The sequence below is a fragment of the Gracilinanus agilis genome, chromosome 1 (assembly GCF_016433145.1).
Source record: "Gracilinanus agilis isolate LMUSP501 chromosome 1, AgileGrace, whole genome shotgun sequence".
NCBI lineage: Eukaryota > Metazoa > Chordata > Mammalia > Didelphimorphia > Didelphidae > Gracilinanus > Gracilinanus agilis.
Genome location: NC_058130.1, coordinates 707,833,966 through 707,850,906, shown reverse-complemented (window position 1 = coordinate 707,850,906; position 16,941 = coordinate 707,833,966). Strand labels below are relative to the sequence as shown.

The window sequence follows — 16,941 nt, the reverse complement described above, 5'->3', positions numbered from 1 at the left end:
CAACAATACCACTACTAGGTTTGTACCCCAAAGAGATAAGAAAAAAGGGTTGTACAAAAATATTCATAACCATGCTCTTTGTGATAGCAAAAATTTGGAAAATGAGGGGGTGCCCCTCAATTGGAGAATGGCTAAACAAATTATGGTATATGATAGTGATGGATTATTATTGTACTATAAGGAATGATGAACTGCTTGATTTCTATATGAACTGAAAAGACCTCCATGAACTGATGCAGAGTGAAATGAGCAGAACCAGGAGAATCATACACAGAAAGTGAAACACTGTAGAACAATCAAATGTAATAGACTGTGCTACTAATAGTAATGCAATGATCCAGGACAACCCTGAGGGACTTATGAGAAATAATGCTATCTAAATCAAGAGAAAGAACTGTGATAGTAGAAACATAGAAGAGAAGCATATGATTTATCACTTGTTAATATGTGTATATTATTTGGGGTTTTGGTTTTAAAAGATAGTACTCTATTACAAACATGAATAATATGAAAATGGGTATCAAGTAATAATACATTACTTTTACAAAGCTTTTCAGCTCCCAGAGTAGGGAGGGATGAAGGGAGGTAGAGAAAATGAAACATTCCATGTGACCATGGAAAAATATTAAAAAAAAGAAAGAAAGAAAAAGAAACAACTTAGGAAGACTTAAGAACTCTGAAAAAATCTATATCAGATAATTTATTGCTTCATGGAGGAGAGAGGAGAGGGAGGGAAGGAGAGAGAGAATTTGAGGCCCAAAATTTAAAAAAAAAAAGTAATATTAAAATTGTTTTTATAGGTAATTGGGGAGGGATTTTTTTTTTAAAAGAGAGGCCATTGTAGTACTCAACTAAAGTGATGGCTATATGAGAAGAGAAAGATAGAATCATGCTAGGAACTAAGATGGCAGAGTAAAGGATCCTCTGCTCCTACAATCCCTATACACACACACACACACACACACACAGTCACACACAGTCACACTCAAAAATAAATTGCCTCAAAACAAAGGAAAGCTTAAGGAACTCATCTCACTGAGATAAAAATGGAGAGTGGCCCAGGAAGCACAGCATCTTCAAGAACCACCAGAACTTGGAGCCATTCAACACACTGCAATGAATACATTAATAATACCAAATTACATTGGTTGTCAGCTCTGTGGGGGAAGGAAGTGAGAGAGGGAAAATATGAAAAACTTATGTGGAAATTTATTACATGTAATTGGTAAAATAAAATATCTTCATAATTAAAAGAATTTTTTTAAAAAACAACATACTGGAAGTCCTCCAGGAGCAATGAAGCTGCAGAACAGGAACAAGTCAAGTAAGAATCATCAGAATACCTGAAAGCCATGATAAAGAAAGACAAAATAAAAAAAGAACCCTACAATATGCTGTCTACAAGAAACATTTAAAACAGGGAAACATGCAGAGTAAAAGTAAGAGGCTAGAACAGAATCCACTATGCTTCAGTAAAAGTAAAAGAAGAAGGGGTGGCAATCATAATCTCAGACAAAGAAAAACTAAAAATTGATCTATTCAAAAGAGATAAGGAAGGAAATTACATAATAATAAAATGCACTAGAGAAAATGAAAGAGTACCAGTATTAAACATATATGCACCAAATGGCATAACATCCAGATTCCTAAAGAGAAAGTTGCATGAGTTACAGGAGGAAATAGATAGCAAAATATTACTAGTAGGTGACCTCAATCTTCTCCTCTCAGAAGAAGTTAAGGCAGTAAGCAGAACTTTAGAAAAATTGGTTATGAAACCTAGAGGGGGAGGAAAAGAAAATGAATCATTTAAACATGGAAAATATTTAAAAATTTAAAAAATTAAATTGGTTATGATAGACCTCTAGAGAAAAGTATGAATATGAGAGGAATACACCTTTTTCTCAGAAGTATATGGCACCTCTGCAAAAACTGACCTCATAATTGAGGGCATTAAGACATCATATCTAAAATGTAGAAAAGCAGAAATATTAAAAGCATGCTTTTTCAGACCACAACAATAAAAATTACATTCAACAAAGAGCAGCAGAAAGATTAAAACTTAATTGGAAACAAAATAATCTTATACTAATGAATGAAATTCGAAGAACAAATCATAGCACCATTGACAATTTCATTTTAAAAAAGGGCAATAAGGAGACAACATATTAAAACTGAATGTAGCCAAAGCTGTACTACTTCTATCAATAAAATTAAAAGCAGATCAATGAATTAGGCATGCAACTAAAAAAAAACACTAGAAAAAGAACAAATTAAAAATTCTCAATTAAACACCAAATTGGAAATTCTGAATATCAAGGGAAAGATGAATAAAATTGAAAGTAAGAAAACCATTGAACTAATAAATAAGACAAAGAGCTGGTTTTATGAAAAAATAAATAAAATTGAGGAACCATTGGTTAACTTGATTTAAAAAAAAGAAAAAAAAAACAAATTACCGGTATCAAAAATGAAAAAGGTAAAATTACAAGAATGAGGAAGAAATTAAAGCAATTATGGGAAATTATTCTGCCTAAGTATATGCATCTGACAATCTAAGTGAAATAGATACTTAAGAAAATATAAACTACCCAGATTAACAAAAGAAGAAATAGAATACTTAAACAACCCAATCCCAGAAAGAGAAATTGAATGAACCATCAAAGAACTTCCTAAGAAAAGAAAAAGACCCCAAGAGCCAAAATGGATTCACAAGTAAATTTTACTAAACATTTGAAGAACAACTAAATCCAACATTACACAAGCTATTTAGAAAAATAGGGGAAGCGGGAAACATTCTGAACTCTTTTTATGGCCCAAATATGGTGTTGATACCTAAACCAAGAAGAGCTAAAACAGAGAAAGAAAACTATTGACCAATCTGATGCAAAAATTTTAAGTAAAATACTAGCAAGATTACAACATTATATCACAAGAATCATACACCATGATCAGGTAGGTTTTAAAATAGGAATACAGGGATGATTCAATCTTAGGAAAACCATGAGCATAACTGACCATACCAGTAACAAAACCTACAAAAAGACATAAGATTATATCAATAGATACAGAAAACGCATTTGATAAATACAACACCCATTCCTTATAAAAACAATGGAATAAATGAAACCTTCCTCAAAGTAACAAATGATATCTATCTAAAACCATCAGCAAGCATTATTTGTAATGAGGATAAACTAAAAATCTTCCCAAGATCAGGTATAAAGCAAAGATGTCCATTATCAACACTATTATTTAATATTGCACGAGAAATGCTCACTATAGCAATAAGAGCAGAAAAGGAAATTAGAATAGATAATGAAGAAACAAAGTTGTCATTCTTTATAGACGATATAATGATATATCTAGAAAATCCTAGAGAATCCAACAAAAAACTAATAGAAATAATTAACAACTTCAGCAAAGTCATAGGATACAAAATAAGCTCACATAAATCATCAGCATTCCTATTTACCACCAATAAAATCCAACATCAAGAGATAGAAAAGGAAATTCTATTCAAAATATAAAATATAAAATATCTGGAAATTATACTTCCTGTGAGAATTAAATATCTAGGAGATGATCAGATCCTGGAAGTCTTTGTTACAGGAATCACAGAGTCATGTGTCTTAATTTGCCAGCATGGCAGGTAGGATTCCTGACCTGTGAGAAGTTAAGGGATGTGATGTGGGTAGACTGAGTTGAAAACCTTGGCCAACTGGAGGATCTCGGGGGAGGGTTTAGACCGAGATTGAAAAGCCAAGTCATGAAGCAGGCTCGCTCTCTCTGCCATGTTTTGAACTGGTGAACAGAGCTCTCTTGAAGTTATCCTGGTGATTATCTATGTAAGCCATCTCTGCCAAGTGTCATCCAGCTGGAACCATGTGGGGCTGGGAATCCAGGATCTAGGTCTCTTGGCTCTGGGCCCTTCCTGAACTCAAGCCTACTACTTGGTTGGGCTCTATTTGTCTGGCCCAACCATGTGTGTAGTTAGGCCCTCTGGACCCACTTATAAAATGAACCAGGGTCCATGGAGAATCTAGGACCTGATGGAGCAGAAGTATCACAGCTGGGGACTCTTTAAGTTAGATAGGCTGGAAACCTTATTTCACACTTTTTCTCTTTACTAACAAATACTTATAAATGTAGTATTAGATCTCCAAGATTAATTTTTAATCACAACACTACCAGAATTTGGGGGTATACCCACCCAGGAACTATATGAACACAATTACAAAACACTCTTTACACAAAGTCAGAACTAAATAATTGGGAAAACATTAATTGCTCATGGATAGGTCAAGGCAAGATAGTAAAAATGACAATCATAAATCAATTTATATATTCGGTGCCATACCAATCAAACTACACAAAATTTATTTCACAGAACTAGAAAAAACAACAAACTTTATCTGGAAGAACAAAAGGTCAAGAATATCAAGGAAATTTATGAAAAAATATTTATCAAAGAAGAAGACCTGGCTGTCATCAAAACAATCTGGTACTGGCTAAGAAATAGAGTGTAGAATAAATGGAATAGATTAGGTAATCAACACATGGCAGTTAATATCCATAGCAACTGTAAAGGGTAAAATTATGGTTGGACTAAATTATTTAAGAGAGTAGGGTCGCCAGGAAATAAGTACTTAATTTCAAATGAAAGACTCAAGTCAGAATGACTTTTATGGTAGTTTATTTACAAATAGGAAGAGAGAGTGAAAATAAGAAAATCAGAGAGGATAGGGCAAGATATCTAACCTAACATGCTAAATATTTTGCTCCTGCCCCTAGCTCAACCCAGGCAAGGCTAATTAATCCTCAGCCTGAGGGGCCTCAGCCTTGAGCTGAGGACCCATCTAAGGACTTCAGTCAGGAAGCCTCTCCCAAGATGGGGAGACCTCTCCTGAGGATAGTCTCTTCAGAAAATACAGGAAGGAATCAGTCTTTTTCACTCACCCATGTGGTAATTCAAAAGGAAAGCAGTCCAAGGTCCTTAGCCAGAGCTCCTCCAGGGTCCAGTTCAAGGTGAAAGAGAGCATCCCAGGAAGTTCTGACCACTTTTAAAGATCATTCCTTTCATCACTTCCTGTGCCTTCTTTCCATTTTATGTGTACCAATTATAGGCTAAAGTTTTGCTTAGGACTGCCCAGGGGGCAGTCAGTCAATTCTGATTCATCACCCACTTTTGCACACATGGGTTACAGACCTCCCCCACTCAAGTGTAAGTTGGGTGTATACACTTCCAGTGATTAAATCTAAAAATGGGAAGGATAGAGTTAATCTCATCTTCACAATCCCCCCTATGATCATTGGGGAGACTGATCATTTGACATAATCATTTTATACCCCTAAAAATCTTCTAACTATAGGTATATACAATATTGCACCTTCTAAGAGGAAACTACAATAATTAGAAATAAGAGGAAAATAGAGAGAGCAAAACCAATGTTTTGCTAGGCACATTGACAAAAAGCCAATTAGGGGGCAGTCCCCTTTGGCATAAAAGTATACATTCAAAATAAATGTTCAACCTCCTTCAGTTCAATCAATTGCACCCCAAAGTTCATTCTGGATCTTCTTGATGTACTGTAGGTTTCTGCAGGCATCTTTCTTCATACAGTTCATTTTCTAGATTCAAGGGGCTAGCAAGCTTCTTTCTCTGAAATTTTTTCTCAAACAAAATTTTAAATTGTGGATTTTATGAAAATATATACTCAGCTTAGAGTTTGATAAACCTTAAAATTCAAGCTTTGAGGGAAAGAACTCACTATTTTTTAAAGAATTTATTTGTTTAATTTGTAATATTTTTCCATAGTTACATGATTCATGTTCTTTCCCTCCCCTCCACCCCCACCCCGTAGCCAACATGCAATTCCACTGGGTTTTATGTGTATCATTGATCAAGACCTATTTCCATATTATTAATATTTGCAATAGAGTGATCATTTAGAGTCTACATCCCCAATCATATTCCCATCAAATCATGTGATTAAGCAAATGAAGAACTTACTATTTGACAAAAACTGCTGAGGAACATGGAAAGGAGTATAGCAGAGATTAGGCATGGATCAACATTTTACACCATACACCAAGATAAAGTCAAAATGGATATCTGATCTAGAAATAAAGGGCAACTCCATAAACAAATTAGGGAAACAGAAAAATTTACCTGGGGAAGAATTTATGACCAAACAAGAAATAGAGAACATTACAAAATAAATGATTTTGATTATGTTAAATTAAGAAGAGTTTGTACAAATAAAATCAATGCAACCAAGTTTAGAAGGAAAACAACAAATTAAGGGGAAAATTTTTATAGCAAGTGTCTCTAATAAAAGTCTCATTTCTCAAGTATATAGAGAACAGTGTGAATTTAATATAAATTGTACCCCTTATTCCATTTGAAAACCCATTAGTTTTAGCCCCACCCTTTAGCTGGGCACCTTGTGGCTAGCTCCCAGGCTACTTGGAAGGGGATGACTTAAGTCCCAAGCATCTCCTGGCTTCTAGAAGACAGGATTCTGACCCAGACTGAGGCAAAGTCTATCCAACCAGAGAGACCCAAGAGGAGTGGCAAAAATGATTTTATAATAAAGGAGACCAAGGAAACAAGGCCTAATTTCAGAAAATTCAGCTCTCCTTTTGGACATTCAGCTCTTTTTGAGCAGGTGTTGGAGATTCCTGCTAGCATGGCTGCTTTGGGCAAACTCAAATTAATTAGGCTCAACCAGATGATTCTCTCTATCTGTCTTTCTCTCTTCTCTCTCTTTTACTAATAATTAATTATAATTATAATAATTAATATACATTCTCCAGAGAATTTAAATTATAACATAACTGAGTCAAGTTTATGAGAATATAAAGCATTCTCCAATCAGAAATTGGTCAAAGGATATGAATAGGCAGTTCTCAGAGGAAGAAGTTAAAACTATCTATAGTTATAAGAAAAAATGCTCCAAATTACTATTGATTAAAGAAATACAAATTAAAACAATTCTGAGGTATACCTCATACCTACTAAATTAGCTAACATGACCAAAAAGGAAGATGATAAATATTGGAGGGGATGTGGGAAAACTGGGACTCTAATACTCTTTTGGAATTGTGATTTGATTCAACCAGGTTCAAAGGGTCACAAAACTATGCATACCCTTTGACCCAGCAATACCACTACTGGATCTGGATCCCAAAGAGATCAGAAATAAGGAAAAAGAATTTATCTATATTAGAGTATTTTTATCAGGTCTTTTTGGAGTTGTAAAGAATTGGAAACTGAGGGGTTGTCCATCACTTGGGGAATGGATGAACAATTTGTGGTATGAGGTTTTTAATGTAATACTATTGCGCCACAAGAAACAATGAACAGGATGAGTTTTTACAAACCTGGAAAAATTTAAATGAACTAATACAAAGTGAAGTAAGCAGAACCAGAAGAGCACTGTATACAGTAACAGAAATATTATACAATGATCAACTATGAAGTACTAAATCATTTTCAGCAAAGCAAGTCCCCAAGATAACCACAAGGGACTCATGATGAAAATACTACCCACAACCAAAGAAGAAACTGTTAAAATCTGAGTGCAAATCAAAGTATGCCATCTTCTACTATATTCTTCATAAGATTTCTATTGTTTGTGTAATATGGGTCTTCTATCATGACATGAGCAATGTGAAAATATATATTACATGAAAGGATGGGTATAACCTATAGCAGACTATTTACTACCTCAGGAAGGGGGAGGGCAGGTTGGGTAGGGAGAAAATTTGAGTTTTAAAATGTCAAAAAGTGTTTTTACATGTAGAAAAAAAAGAAACAAAAAGAGAGAGAGCAGATAGGATTCTAGATATATTGTAGAGGTAGAAATGGCATTTGGCAGCTGATTGTGTACATGAGATGGTGGAGAGTAAGGAGTCCCAAATAATACTGGTTACCTATCTGGAAATAGGGGTCAAAGAACAGTGATGCTCTTGGACAGAAAGAGGAAGTTTGGATGAGGGCTAAGTTTTGGGGAAAAGATAATGAGTTCTGTTTTGGACATGGGTTTGAGTCTCTAGGATGTCCAATTTAGAATGTCCAAGAAGTAGCTGGCAACATGGGAGTGGAGGCTGGGGCTAGGTCTTCAGTTCACCTACAGAGGGATATTTAAATCCATTGGCTCTAATGGGATCATAAAGAGAATATGTAAAGTAGGGATTCACAAACTTCAGTTCCCATTCTCCTCTTACACCCCTTGGCTTTTCAGTAAGCTTTCCTATATACACTTTTTTTTCAATATGAGAAGAAATAAATTTTTTATGAGTTTGTTATGCATGTGCATATTAAGAAATCAATTAACTTTATTTCTCTGAATCCACCAAAAATGTAACTCATTACTTGTAAATCAATTATAAACTTCTAGAATGTTTCAATAGGACAAGTGATTACCAAAAGATTGTCTTTTTGCTCTTACTAATTATTTGGAATCCTCTTGTGTATAGAGAAAAGGGTCCTGAACAGCCTTAGAGGAATATTCCTAGTTAGGAGTCATAAGTCAGCAGATAGAATAGGAAGAGTCAGATAGGAAGAGGACCAGGAGAGGGCAGTGTCATGAAAATCCAGAAAGGAGAAAGTATTCAGGAAGAAAGAATGGTCAGCAATGTAAAACATATTAGAAAAGGATATAAAATGAGAAGAGACCATCAGATTTAGTAATTAATATTGATAGTTTTGGAGAGAGCAATTTCAGTTGAGTAATTAGGTCTAAAGATAGAGTACAAAGAATTTCAGAGTGAGATTAGAGTAAGTGGAGGTAACTAGCATAGACAGATTTTTCCAGTTTAGCTGGAAAGGGAAAGAGAAATACAGATCAATAGGTTGATATAGTTGGATCTGATAAGGTTTTTAAAAACCTAGGCAATAATTGCTGGTTGGTTGATTAATAGGCAAATTAGGGGAGGAGAAGCTGTGAAATACATTGGAAATTAAGGAATCTCAGTCAGTTAAAAAAATTTTATTGTCTACTATGATAGATATGTTACATAAATAAAAGCTTTTGGGCAGGGGGTTCTCAATAATTTTTAAGAGTGTAAAAGGATCCTAAGACTAAAAAATTTGAGAATCACTGGCCTAGACTATTTTCCTTTTGTAAATAGATAGTGCTGTCTGAATAAAAGGACCTAGGACACTGGATAGTGTTGATATTAGGCCTGGTGTAGGAACAGAACTAGATAGGACTGACAAAATTATGGGAAATAGAGTCCTGTGAGCCTTGGCAATGGGAAACCAGAAAAGGTGGGAATAATGAATGAATCAGCAGGTGCTGAAAAGTGAGTCCAAGGAGATGAGTTCATTTCTGAAATGTGCCTTTAAAAATGCTCTACCATGGGTAGCTAGGTGGCTCAGTGGATAGAGAGCCATATCTAGAGATAGGAAGTCTTGGGTTCAAATTTGACCTCAGATACTTCTTAGCTATGTGACCCTGGGCAAGTCACTTAACACCAGTTGCCTAGCCCTTACCACTCTTCTGCCTTGGAACAGAAATTTAGTATCACATCTAAGACAGAAGGTAAGGTTTATTGTTTTTTTTTTTTTTTTTTTTTTAATGCTCTGCTCCTAGCTTCTGGCTTTTCAGTCTTTCTTTAATAACACTGCCATCACAGGCCAAAGGTACCAACTGCCTGCAGTAACAAGGACCATAAAATCTGGCACATGGATGGGGCATTTATAGAGGAAAAAGGAAGGATGGATAAGTGTTCCCTTTAGGTTCTGGTTGTTGTGGTTAACATGGGTGGGTCTAATAATATCCATGTCTTACCTGCTAATTGTGGAGAGTCCCTTAAGGGCCTATTCTGAGCCCTCTTCTCTCCTTCTAGACTATCATTGATTATCTTATTAGCTCCCATGGGTTTATCATCTCTATGTATATTGTAAAATCTATATAGACCTAATCACTAATTTTGGAAATTTCAACCAGTATGTCCTATAGCCTTCTCAAACTCAACATGTCTAAACAGAACTCACTATCTTTTCCCCAAAACTCTCCCCTCTTTTTCCTCTAATACTACCAATGACACCTACTATTTCCCCTTTACCATGATATCCTAGATTCTCACTCCACCTATACAGTCCCTTGTCAAATCTTGTTTCTGCCTTCACAACATCTCATAGTCACCTTTTCTCCATTTATAGAACTGCCACCCATTCCAGGACCTCATGACTGGACTATTTTAGTAGTCTGTTAACTGGCTTTCAGGTATCACGTCTCTCCTTTTTCTAATCCATTCTCCACTGTTGTCAACATTTTACTAAAGCATGGACCTATTTTAACTGCCCTGCTCTGTGAATAGCAGTGGCTCTCTATTAATGCCAGGAATCAAATATCTCCTTTGTTGGATATTTTGTCACTTCACATAACCTAGCACCTTCTTACTTTCCTAATCTCATAACTTATGCCACTCAGCACCAAGGTCCATCCCCTCTTCCTTTGAATAAGCTGTTCCCCAGTCCTGGAATGCATATGTCCCATTCTCAAATTCTATTTGCTCCAAGAGATCTTTCCCAGTTCCCTTTACTTGCTAGGTCCCTTCACCTCTCCAGTGCTTTCTACCTACTTCTCTATCTTGAATGTAGCTACTTATTTATAATTTGTCTACCCCATTGAAAAGTAAGATAGTTCCTTCAAGGCACGGACTCTTTTACTTTTTCTTTTGACCTATACATCCCCAGCATTTAGCAGGCATTTAATAAATGCTTATTGCCTATGTTAGTGATATAATAAACACCTACATTTCACTTTACCCATCACCCTGACCTAAAATGTCAGGGTTCAAATAAAGTAGTCTTCCCTCATCCCATTAACCACAATAATTATATAATAGCAGCCCTAACATCTTAGAACAAGTTGCTCTTTCTGGTTTTGTTGCATTGCTTTTAGTTAAAAAATCTCTTCCCACTCCCCAGCTTCAAAGGCAATATAAATCTGTTGTGTAGTTCTTTTTATTGCCAATGGCTGACCAGGTGCCCTTCATTAAAATTTGTTTTCTACCAGCTGTCTCATTTTCAGTATCCAAGTTTTATAACATTCAGAGCACAAAACCAACACACAGCTAGAAGCAACAGCATTTAAACAATTTTTATTAGTAAGATTTTAAAAATGGGGTTGGGAGTTGCAGAGTTGGCAGGCCTGCTGCTTCTACTGATAATAAAGCTCCAAGTTCATTCCATCATGGATCTCATCTGATAGTATGAGTCAGGGAATTGAAACAGTTGGATCCTACCCAGCCCACATATCCCTGCTCCCCCCTCCCCCCAGACTTCTGCCTTTACTAGCAGCTGTGATATTTACTAATCAAAGGGCTAAGTCATTTCTGGTCTTCAGCTGATAGACCAGCTGTATTTGGGAGTGGGGTACAAAAGAAAAAAAAAAAAAGAATGTTCCCTGACATATATCACATAAAGGATACAGTCACCCAGGGAAACGTGGTCCTTGAAGATTGTGTACCTGGAATAAGAGAGAATGATAGTTAGCAATGCCAGGGCCACTATATCTTCCTATTCAAAAAAGAGGGGCCTCCATGAACTCATGCAGAATGAAATGAGCAGAACCAAGAGAACATTGTACACAGAAAGTGAAACATTGTGGAATGGTCCAATGTAATGAACTTTACTACTGGTAGCAATATAATGATCCAAGACAATCCAGAGGGACTTATAAGAAAGAATACTATTCACATCAAGAGAAAGAACTGTGGGAGTAGAAATGCAGAAGAAAAACATATGACTTATCACTTATTTATATGGGCATATGATTTAGGGTTGTGTTTTTAAAAGATTGCTCTATTATAAAAATGAATAATATGGAAATAGGTATCAAGTGATAACATGTGTATAATCCAGTAGAATTCCTTGTGGGTTCTGGGAGTGGGAAGGGAAGAGGGGAGGGAAAGAAAATGAATCATGTAAATATGGAAAAATATTTAAAAAAACTAAAAGTTAAAAATAAAAATCTAAGTCTTATCCAAGAAATACAGGATTTAGAAAGGAATAAAATGGAAACCTCAAGATCATTTAATCCAAACCTCTCGTTTTACAAAATAAAAAAAAAAAACTCAAAAAACAAGAAACAAAAGAAACAGACAAAAAAAAAAAAAGAAAAAAGAAGGGGCCTAAGTCTGGGTACAGAATGAAGGCCTGCCCACCTCGCACTGTCTTATGTCGGTCACCTGAGTCAAGTCTTGCCCCACACTCACCATTTCTTCAGGACAATCTTGTTCCAACGGGTGCCTGTTTGAGCCGCAATCAATTTCTTCAGGTCTCCTATCGTGTCATCCGTGTTGCACTTCACACGGACCTTCTTGCCCAGACGGTCGTTACACACAACCTCGATCATGGCTCTAGGGGCGACAAAGGATCCAATTAGTCTGTCTCTGTCCCTGTCCCTGCTCGTGACCCCGGAAACCTTGGTAACGCCCGTCAGCCCTCTCCCAGGTGCTCACCCCAGATACCCCCGACCTCCTAGTTTGGCCTCAGCCTCTGGCTGTGACTCCGCCTATCTGGACGGCCCTTGTCCCTGGCAGTGCCTTCGGACATTCACCCCGAATCCCACCCCACCCCTGAACCGGCCCACGATCTCAGTACCGGTTCGGTGCCCACCTCTCTTCCTCCAGCCGCAGCCCCTTCCTCAAGTCTCGCGACAGCACCGCCCACACTGTACGGGCACCGGAAAGCGGAAACGGAAGCTCAGTCCAGGTTGCGATGGCGACGGCTTCGGAATTACCGGACTGCCTTCTAGTGGAAATTCTGTCCTTCGTTCCTCTCCGGGACCGACTCCGGAGCTCCAGGTGCGGCTATGATCTGGCCCCTGCCTTCCCTCGATCCCTCCCTCCGCTCTTGAGTCCTCCGGGGCGGGGGGGAAGGGGTCTGGTGTTCCGGCGCGGCTGAGGCCTAAGAGGGCCTGGAGCGGCGGCGGGCGAGGGGGGGGGGCGATCTGAACTGACTGTGACTGCCCCTGCCCCACCCCCCTCTTCCCAGGGTGTGTAAGCGCTGGCGGAGACTGGTTCTGGACAAAGCTCTCTGGAAAACTTTGGATCTAAGTCCTTACAGGGTAAGAGCGTAGCCTGGTGCTTAGGGACCATCCATCGCGAAGGGGGAGAGGAGGGAGGAAGGGAGGCCCTCAAACCCTGGACTGGTGGGAACTGGGGGTTCTTATTGGGACAGGGCTCGGCCATCCTCTGCCTTCTCCCCACAGGTTGGGCCCAATGTGCTATGGCAGCTGCTGCGGCAGTACGTGGGTCCAGGGCTGAGGACTTTCAAGGTTCGAGGCCGCCTGTTCTCCGAGCCCCGGGCCTCGCTGCTGTCCCCTGCCCTGCTGCAGGAGCTGGGGAAGCGCTGCCCGCACATGACCTACCTATACCTTCTGGAAGAGGACCTGCGAAAAATCCCTTTCTCTTGCTTGCCGCGTTCCCTTCGATACCTGGAACTACAGTCGTGTGAGCTTCCCCAGACTTGGTTTCCCCCTGGGAATGGCCCCTCCAGCTTGCCCCATCTTGAGCACCTGATACTGGACCGGGTCCCTGCTTTCTCAGACATGCAACTACAGGCCCTGTCTAGGCAAGGAGCACTGTGCTCTCTGGTGCTGAGGGTCACCTACAGGGTGACCCGCAAGGGTTTTCAAGACGCCTTTCCTGGCCTCAGCAGCCTCCAGGAGCTGGAGCTCTGTGGATGCTCTGTGCCTGCTGATGGGGCCCTACAGGCCATAGGAGGCTTCCTACCCAGACTCCGGGAGCTCAGGGTAACTGTGATTGGGCTCACAGCCAGGGGGATGGCCATTCTGGTGGGGATGAAGGCTCTAGAAATTCTTGGCCTCCTGGGACCACCCCCTACCCCTCAAGAGCTTTCAGCCAAGGATATCCTCACTTTCTGTCTCATGTTGCCAAACCTCAGGGTCCTCAGCCTTCAGGGCATGGAAATGGAGTCAGCAGATGAGGCTATTCTTAGGGAGGGACTGACCAACTGTATGGTCACTGTTGGGGATCTCCCCTTTGGAGTCTGGGGACCAGATGGTCTAAGTTGACAGCCTTCACACCAGAATTATTCAGGTTCCACTTGGAAGTAATGGTGAAGAACTTTACTACTATGTGGCCCTTGGGCAAGCACTCTGAACTAGTTTCTTAACCTGTAAGATAATGGGGGTTGGGTTTGATGATGGCTAACGGCCCTCACAGCTCTAAATCCTTTTTTTGTTAAACCCTCACCTTCTGTCTTAGAATCAATTTCAATATTGGTTCCAAGGCAGAAGCACTATAAGGGCTAGGCAATAGGAGTTGTGACTTGCCCAGAGTCACATAGCTAGGAAGTGGCTGAGGCCACATTTAAACCCAGGACTTCCTGTCTCTATACCTGGCTCTCTTAAATCCTGTATTCTTAAAGAGAATTCTGGCTAAGTTCCAGGGTCTTTAAAGATACTAGGAAGTTCAGAAGGAGTTGAAGCTTTGGAAACTTCTCAGTAGCTCCTCCAGTCTTTCCTCTTTACTTCCACTCTCACCCTTTCTTCCAAGGAGGCATCCTCATCCCTAGGGACAGAGAGCAGGGGGCATTTATAATCAAGGGTTGCCCAAGAATGAGTTTGACAGAGCATGTTTGGGACATTTCAACCTGTCTGGATTTTGGATAATGGCATTCAGGGTGGAATGAGGGTGAAAGAGAGTGGAGCTGATGGTTGGAATCCTCTCTGTCTGGGGTTGGTTGCTGCTTGGCCATCCTGTTCTCACTCCTTGGTCTGGCCTTAAGCAAAAGCAGCCCAGTCATGAACCTGGGCAGAAGGTGCCAGTACTCCTCTTTCTCATCCTCTTCTTCTTAGGGCCTGGTGGGGTGGACCTACCCCAGCTGTGTTCCATTTCATCCCCTATTCCCCTGCTACTTAAATTGGGAAACTATGCCCTTGAATGCCCTAGAAACTTTCACCCTTGAATTTCTGAAATGTCTGTTCTGGGGCCTGCTGTCATGATAGTTAGTGGCCACCTTGGCCCACAATTTTAGGCAGGATCCAGCCTTGCTTCACTACATGCATGTACACACACACAGCCCCACACCACCTCCTATGGCCATCTGGATATGTTCACCTGTAATCTTGTAGCTCTTAAGGATACCCACCCCATGCCTTCCTTCTAGAACCATAAATTCATCCCTGCTATAGTTCTTAGGAGTGTGTTGATTTATTCCTTTAGGTCTCCATTCACATCTCCATAACCTTCCAGACCAAAGTGCCCTTCTGCAGTACAATGTCAGCTTCTTGGAGAATGGGGCTGTCCTTGTTTTTCTATCCCCAGTGCTTAGCAGCATGATGTCGTTACAAATACTTTTGAACACAATCATTCCTTCAAAATGTCTAGATCATTAGCCTAGTTCTTCATGCAAAAATGCCTCATGCCTCCAACTCTTGCATTATTCACTTTTTTTTGTTTGTTTGTTTTTGGCCTCAAACTAAGATCTCAGTATCCTGGGCTTTGTTTTGGGGAGGAGGGGTAGACTGGACCTGCTGGTTTGGGACCAGTGGGAGTTCTTTGTGAGCTACTTGAGTTAGGCGAGGATCTCTGAAAGAGTTCTTCAATTAGCCCACCAGCAAGCATTTATTAAATGTCTACTATTTGTCAGCACTGGGAATAGAAAGAAAATAATGGACTGATTCAAAGCCAGAAGTGAGACCTGATCTCAAGGAGCTTTCATTCTGTAGAAAGATACAACACATATGTAAGTAAATCAAGTCATTGTTATCAGAACTGGAGGAGACCCTGAAATTACCTTAAAGTTAGATAGATGAGGTGTTCAGTCAGTCAGCAAACTAACTTCCTAGGCTTACGGACTGGCATGGGGGAAAGGGAGGATCAGGAGATTACAAAACCCTTTTCCAGTGACTTAGTCACCTTGATATATGGAGCAAAAGGATATTAGAAAAGTCTAATGTGGCTATATGGGGAGCTCCTCAGTCCAGGCTGAAGAATGCCCTCAAAGGGTAGAGCTGAGGGCACTTGGCAGAAGATGGATATGGAGTAACTTGTTCCTTCCAAGAGGAACCTCAGAGCCTGAAGCTGATGGAGCCCAAGGTGGATGTCAATGGACAATAGAAGAAAAGCAACAATGAGCTGAAAATCAGATCTCCAACCCTTTTCTGTGCCTGTCTACCTGAAAGATAAGTAGGAAATGAGATTGGGAGAAATGGAAATTTGAGCAGTTTAATGTTCTGAAATGGCTCATTGGTTAGGCTTTTCCTTACACTGCTTGGAGAATCAAACTATGATGAAACTGTTTTTACATTTAATATGGGATGGGAGGGTGGGGGTGGGAGTGCTTGTACTGGGGAGTTTTAAAGTGAGAGTGAGTGACATTCATGGATTTAGACATTAGATCCTTTGGTTCAAGGACAGGGGAATTATTGGAATATTAGACAATAGAAGGTCCTATAGAACTATTCTTCTCTCCCCCCCCCCCCCCGAAAAAATAAGTGTTGTGGAGAGAATACCAAGGGAAGAGAAGAGTTAGTATTATAGTTGATATGACTGCTCTACCTTCTCTGCTCTTGCCCCAAGACTTTCCTGTTTAAATAGAACTTTAAAAAAATCCTCTAAATTAGAACTTTGGTCTATTTCAGAGCAGGAAACTGGGGCCAAAATCAAAACAGGGTTTGTTCAAGATCACAGAATTGCAATACTCTAGTGACTTTGACATATTATGCCAAATTGTGGAAGAGGGAACAGTACTGAGAGGAAGTTTGTCTTTCTTTGCTCAGACCACCTTTGTCTGTCCTAAGACCTTCAAAACCCATATTCCAGCATCCACAAACCAAGGGTGGAAGGAGGGATGTTATTTATTTGGATTAGGAACAGTCACAAAAATCTCTATTAAGTAGACTATCAGAGTAGGAAGCGATCTTAGAGTCCTTTCTCAGAGAATATGTCCTGACT

The 16,941-nt window shown here is 39.5% G+C and overlaps 1 protein-coding gene and 1 pseudogene across 1 annotated transcript; one reads left to right on the top strand and one right to left on the bottom strand.

The window, feature by feature from the left end:
* Positions 1 to 11,099: 11,099 nt before the first annotated feature.
* LOC123232033 lies at positions 11,100 to 12,605 on the bottom strand (annotated as a pseudogene).
* A 131-nt stretch (positions 12,606 to 12,736) lies between these two features.
* Positions 12,737 to 14,054, top strand: FBXL12 (F-box and leucine rich repeat protein 12). Its single transcript, XM_044684902.1, has 3 exons — positions 12,737 to 12,822; positions 13,013 to 13,085; positions 13,230 to 14,054. Exons 1-3 carry the CDS (start codon positions 12,737 to 12,739, stop codon positions 14,052 to 14,054), a joined length of 984 nt encoding a protein of 327 aa, XP_044540837.1.
* The last annotated feature ends 2,887 nt before the right edge of the window (positions 14,055 to 16,941 follow it).

Bases quoted from the DNA above. Each gene is read 5' to 3' on its own strand.
- FBXL12 (XM_044684902.1), top strand. From the start codon at position 12,737: ATGGCGACGGCTTCGGAATTACCGGACTGCCTTCTAGTGGAAATTCTG. The intron at 12,823-13,012 runs GTGCGGCTATGA...CCCTCTTCCCAG, and splicing joins GACCGACTCCGGAGCTCCAG to GGTGTGTAAGCGCTGGCGGA. The intron at 13,086-13,229 runs GTAAGAGCGTAG...TTCTCCCCACAG, and splicing joins TGGATCTAAGTCCTTACAGG to GTTGGGCCCAATGTGCTATG.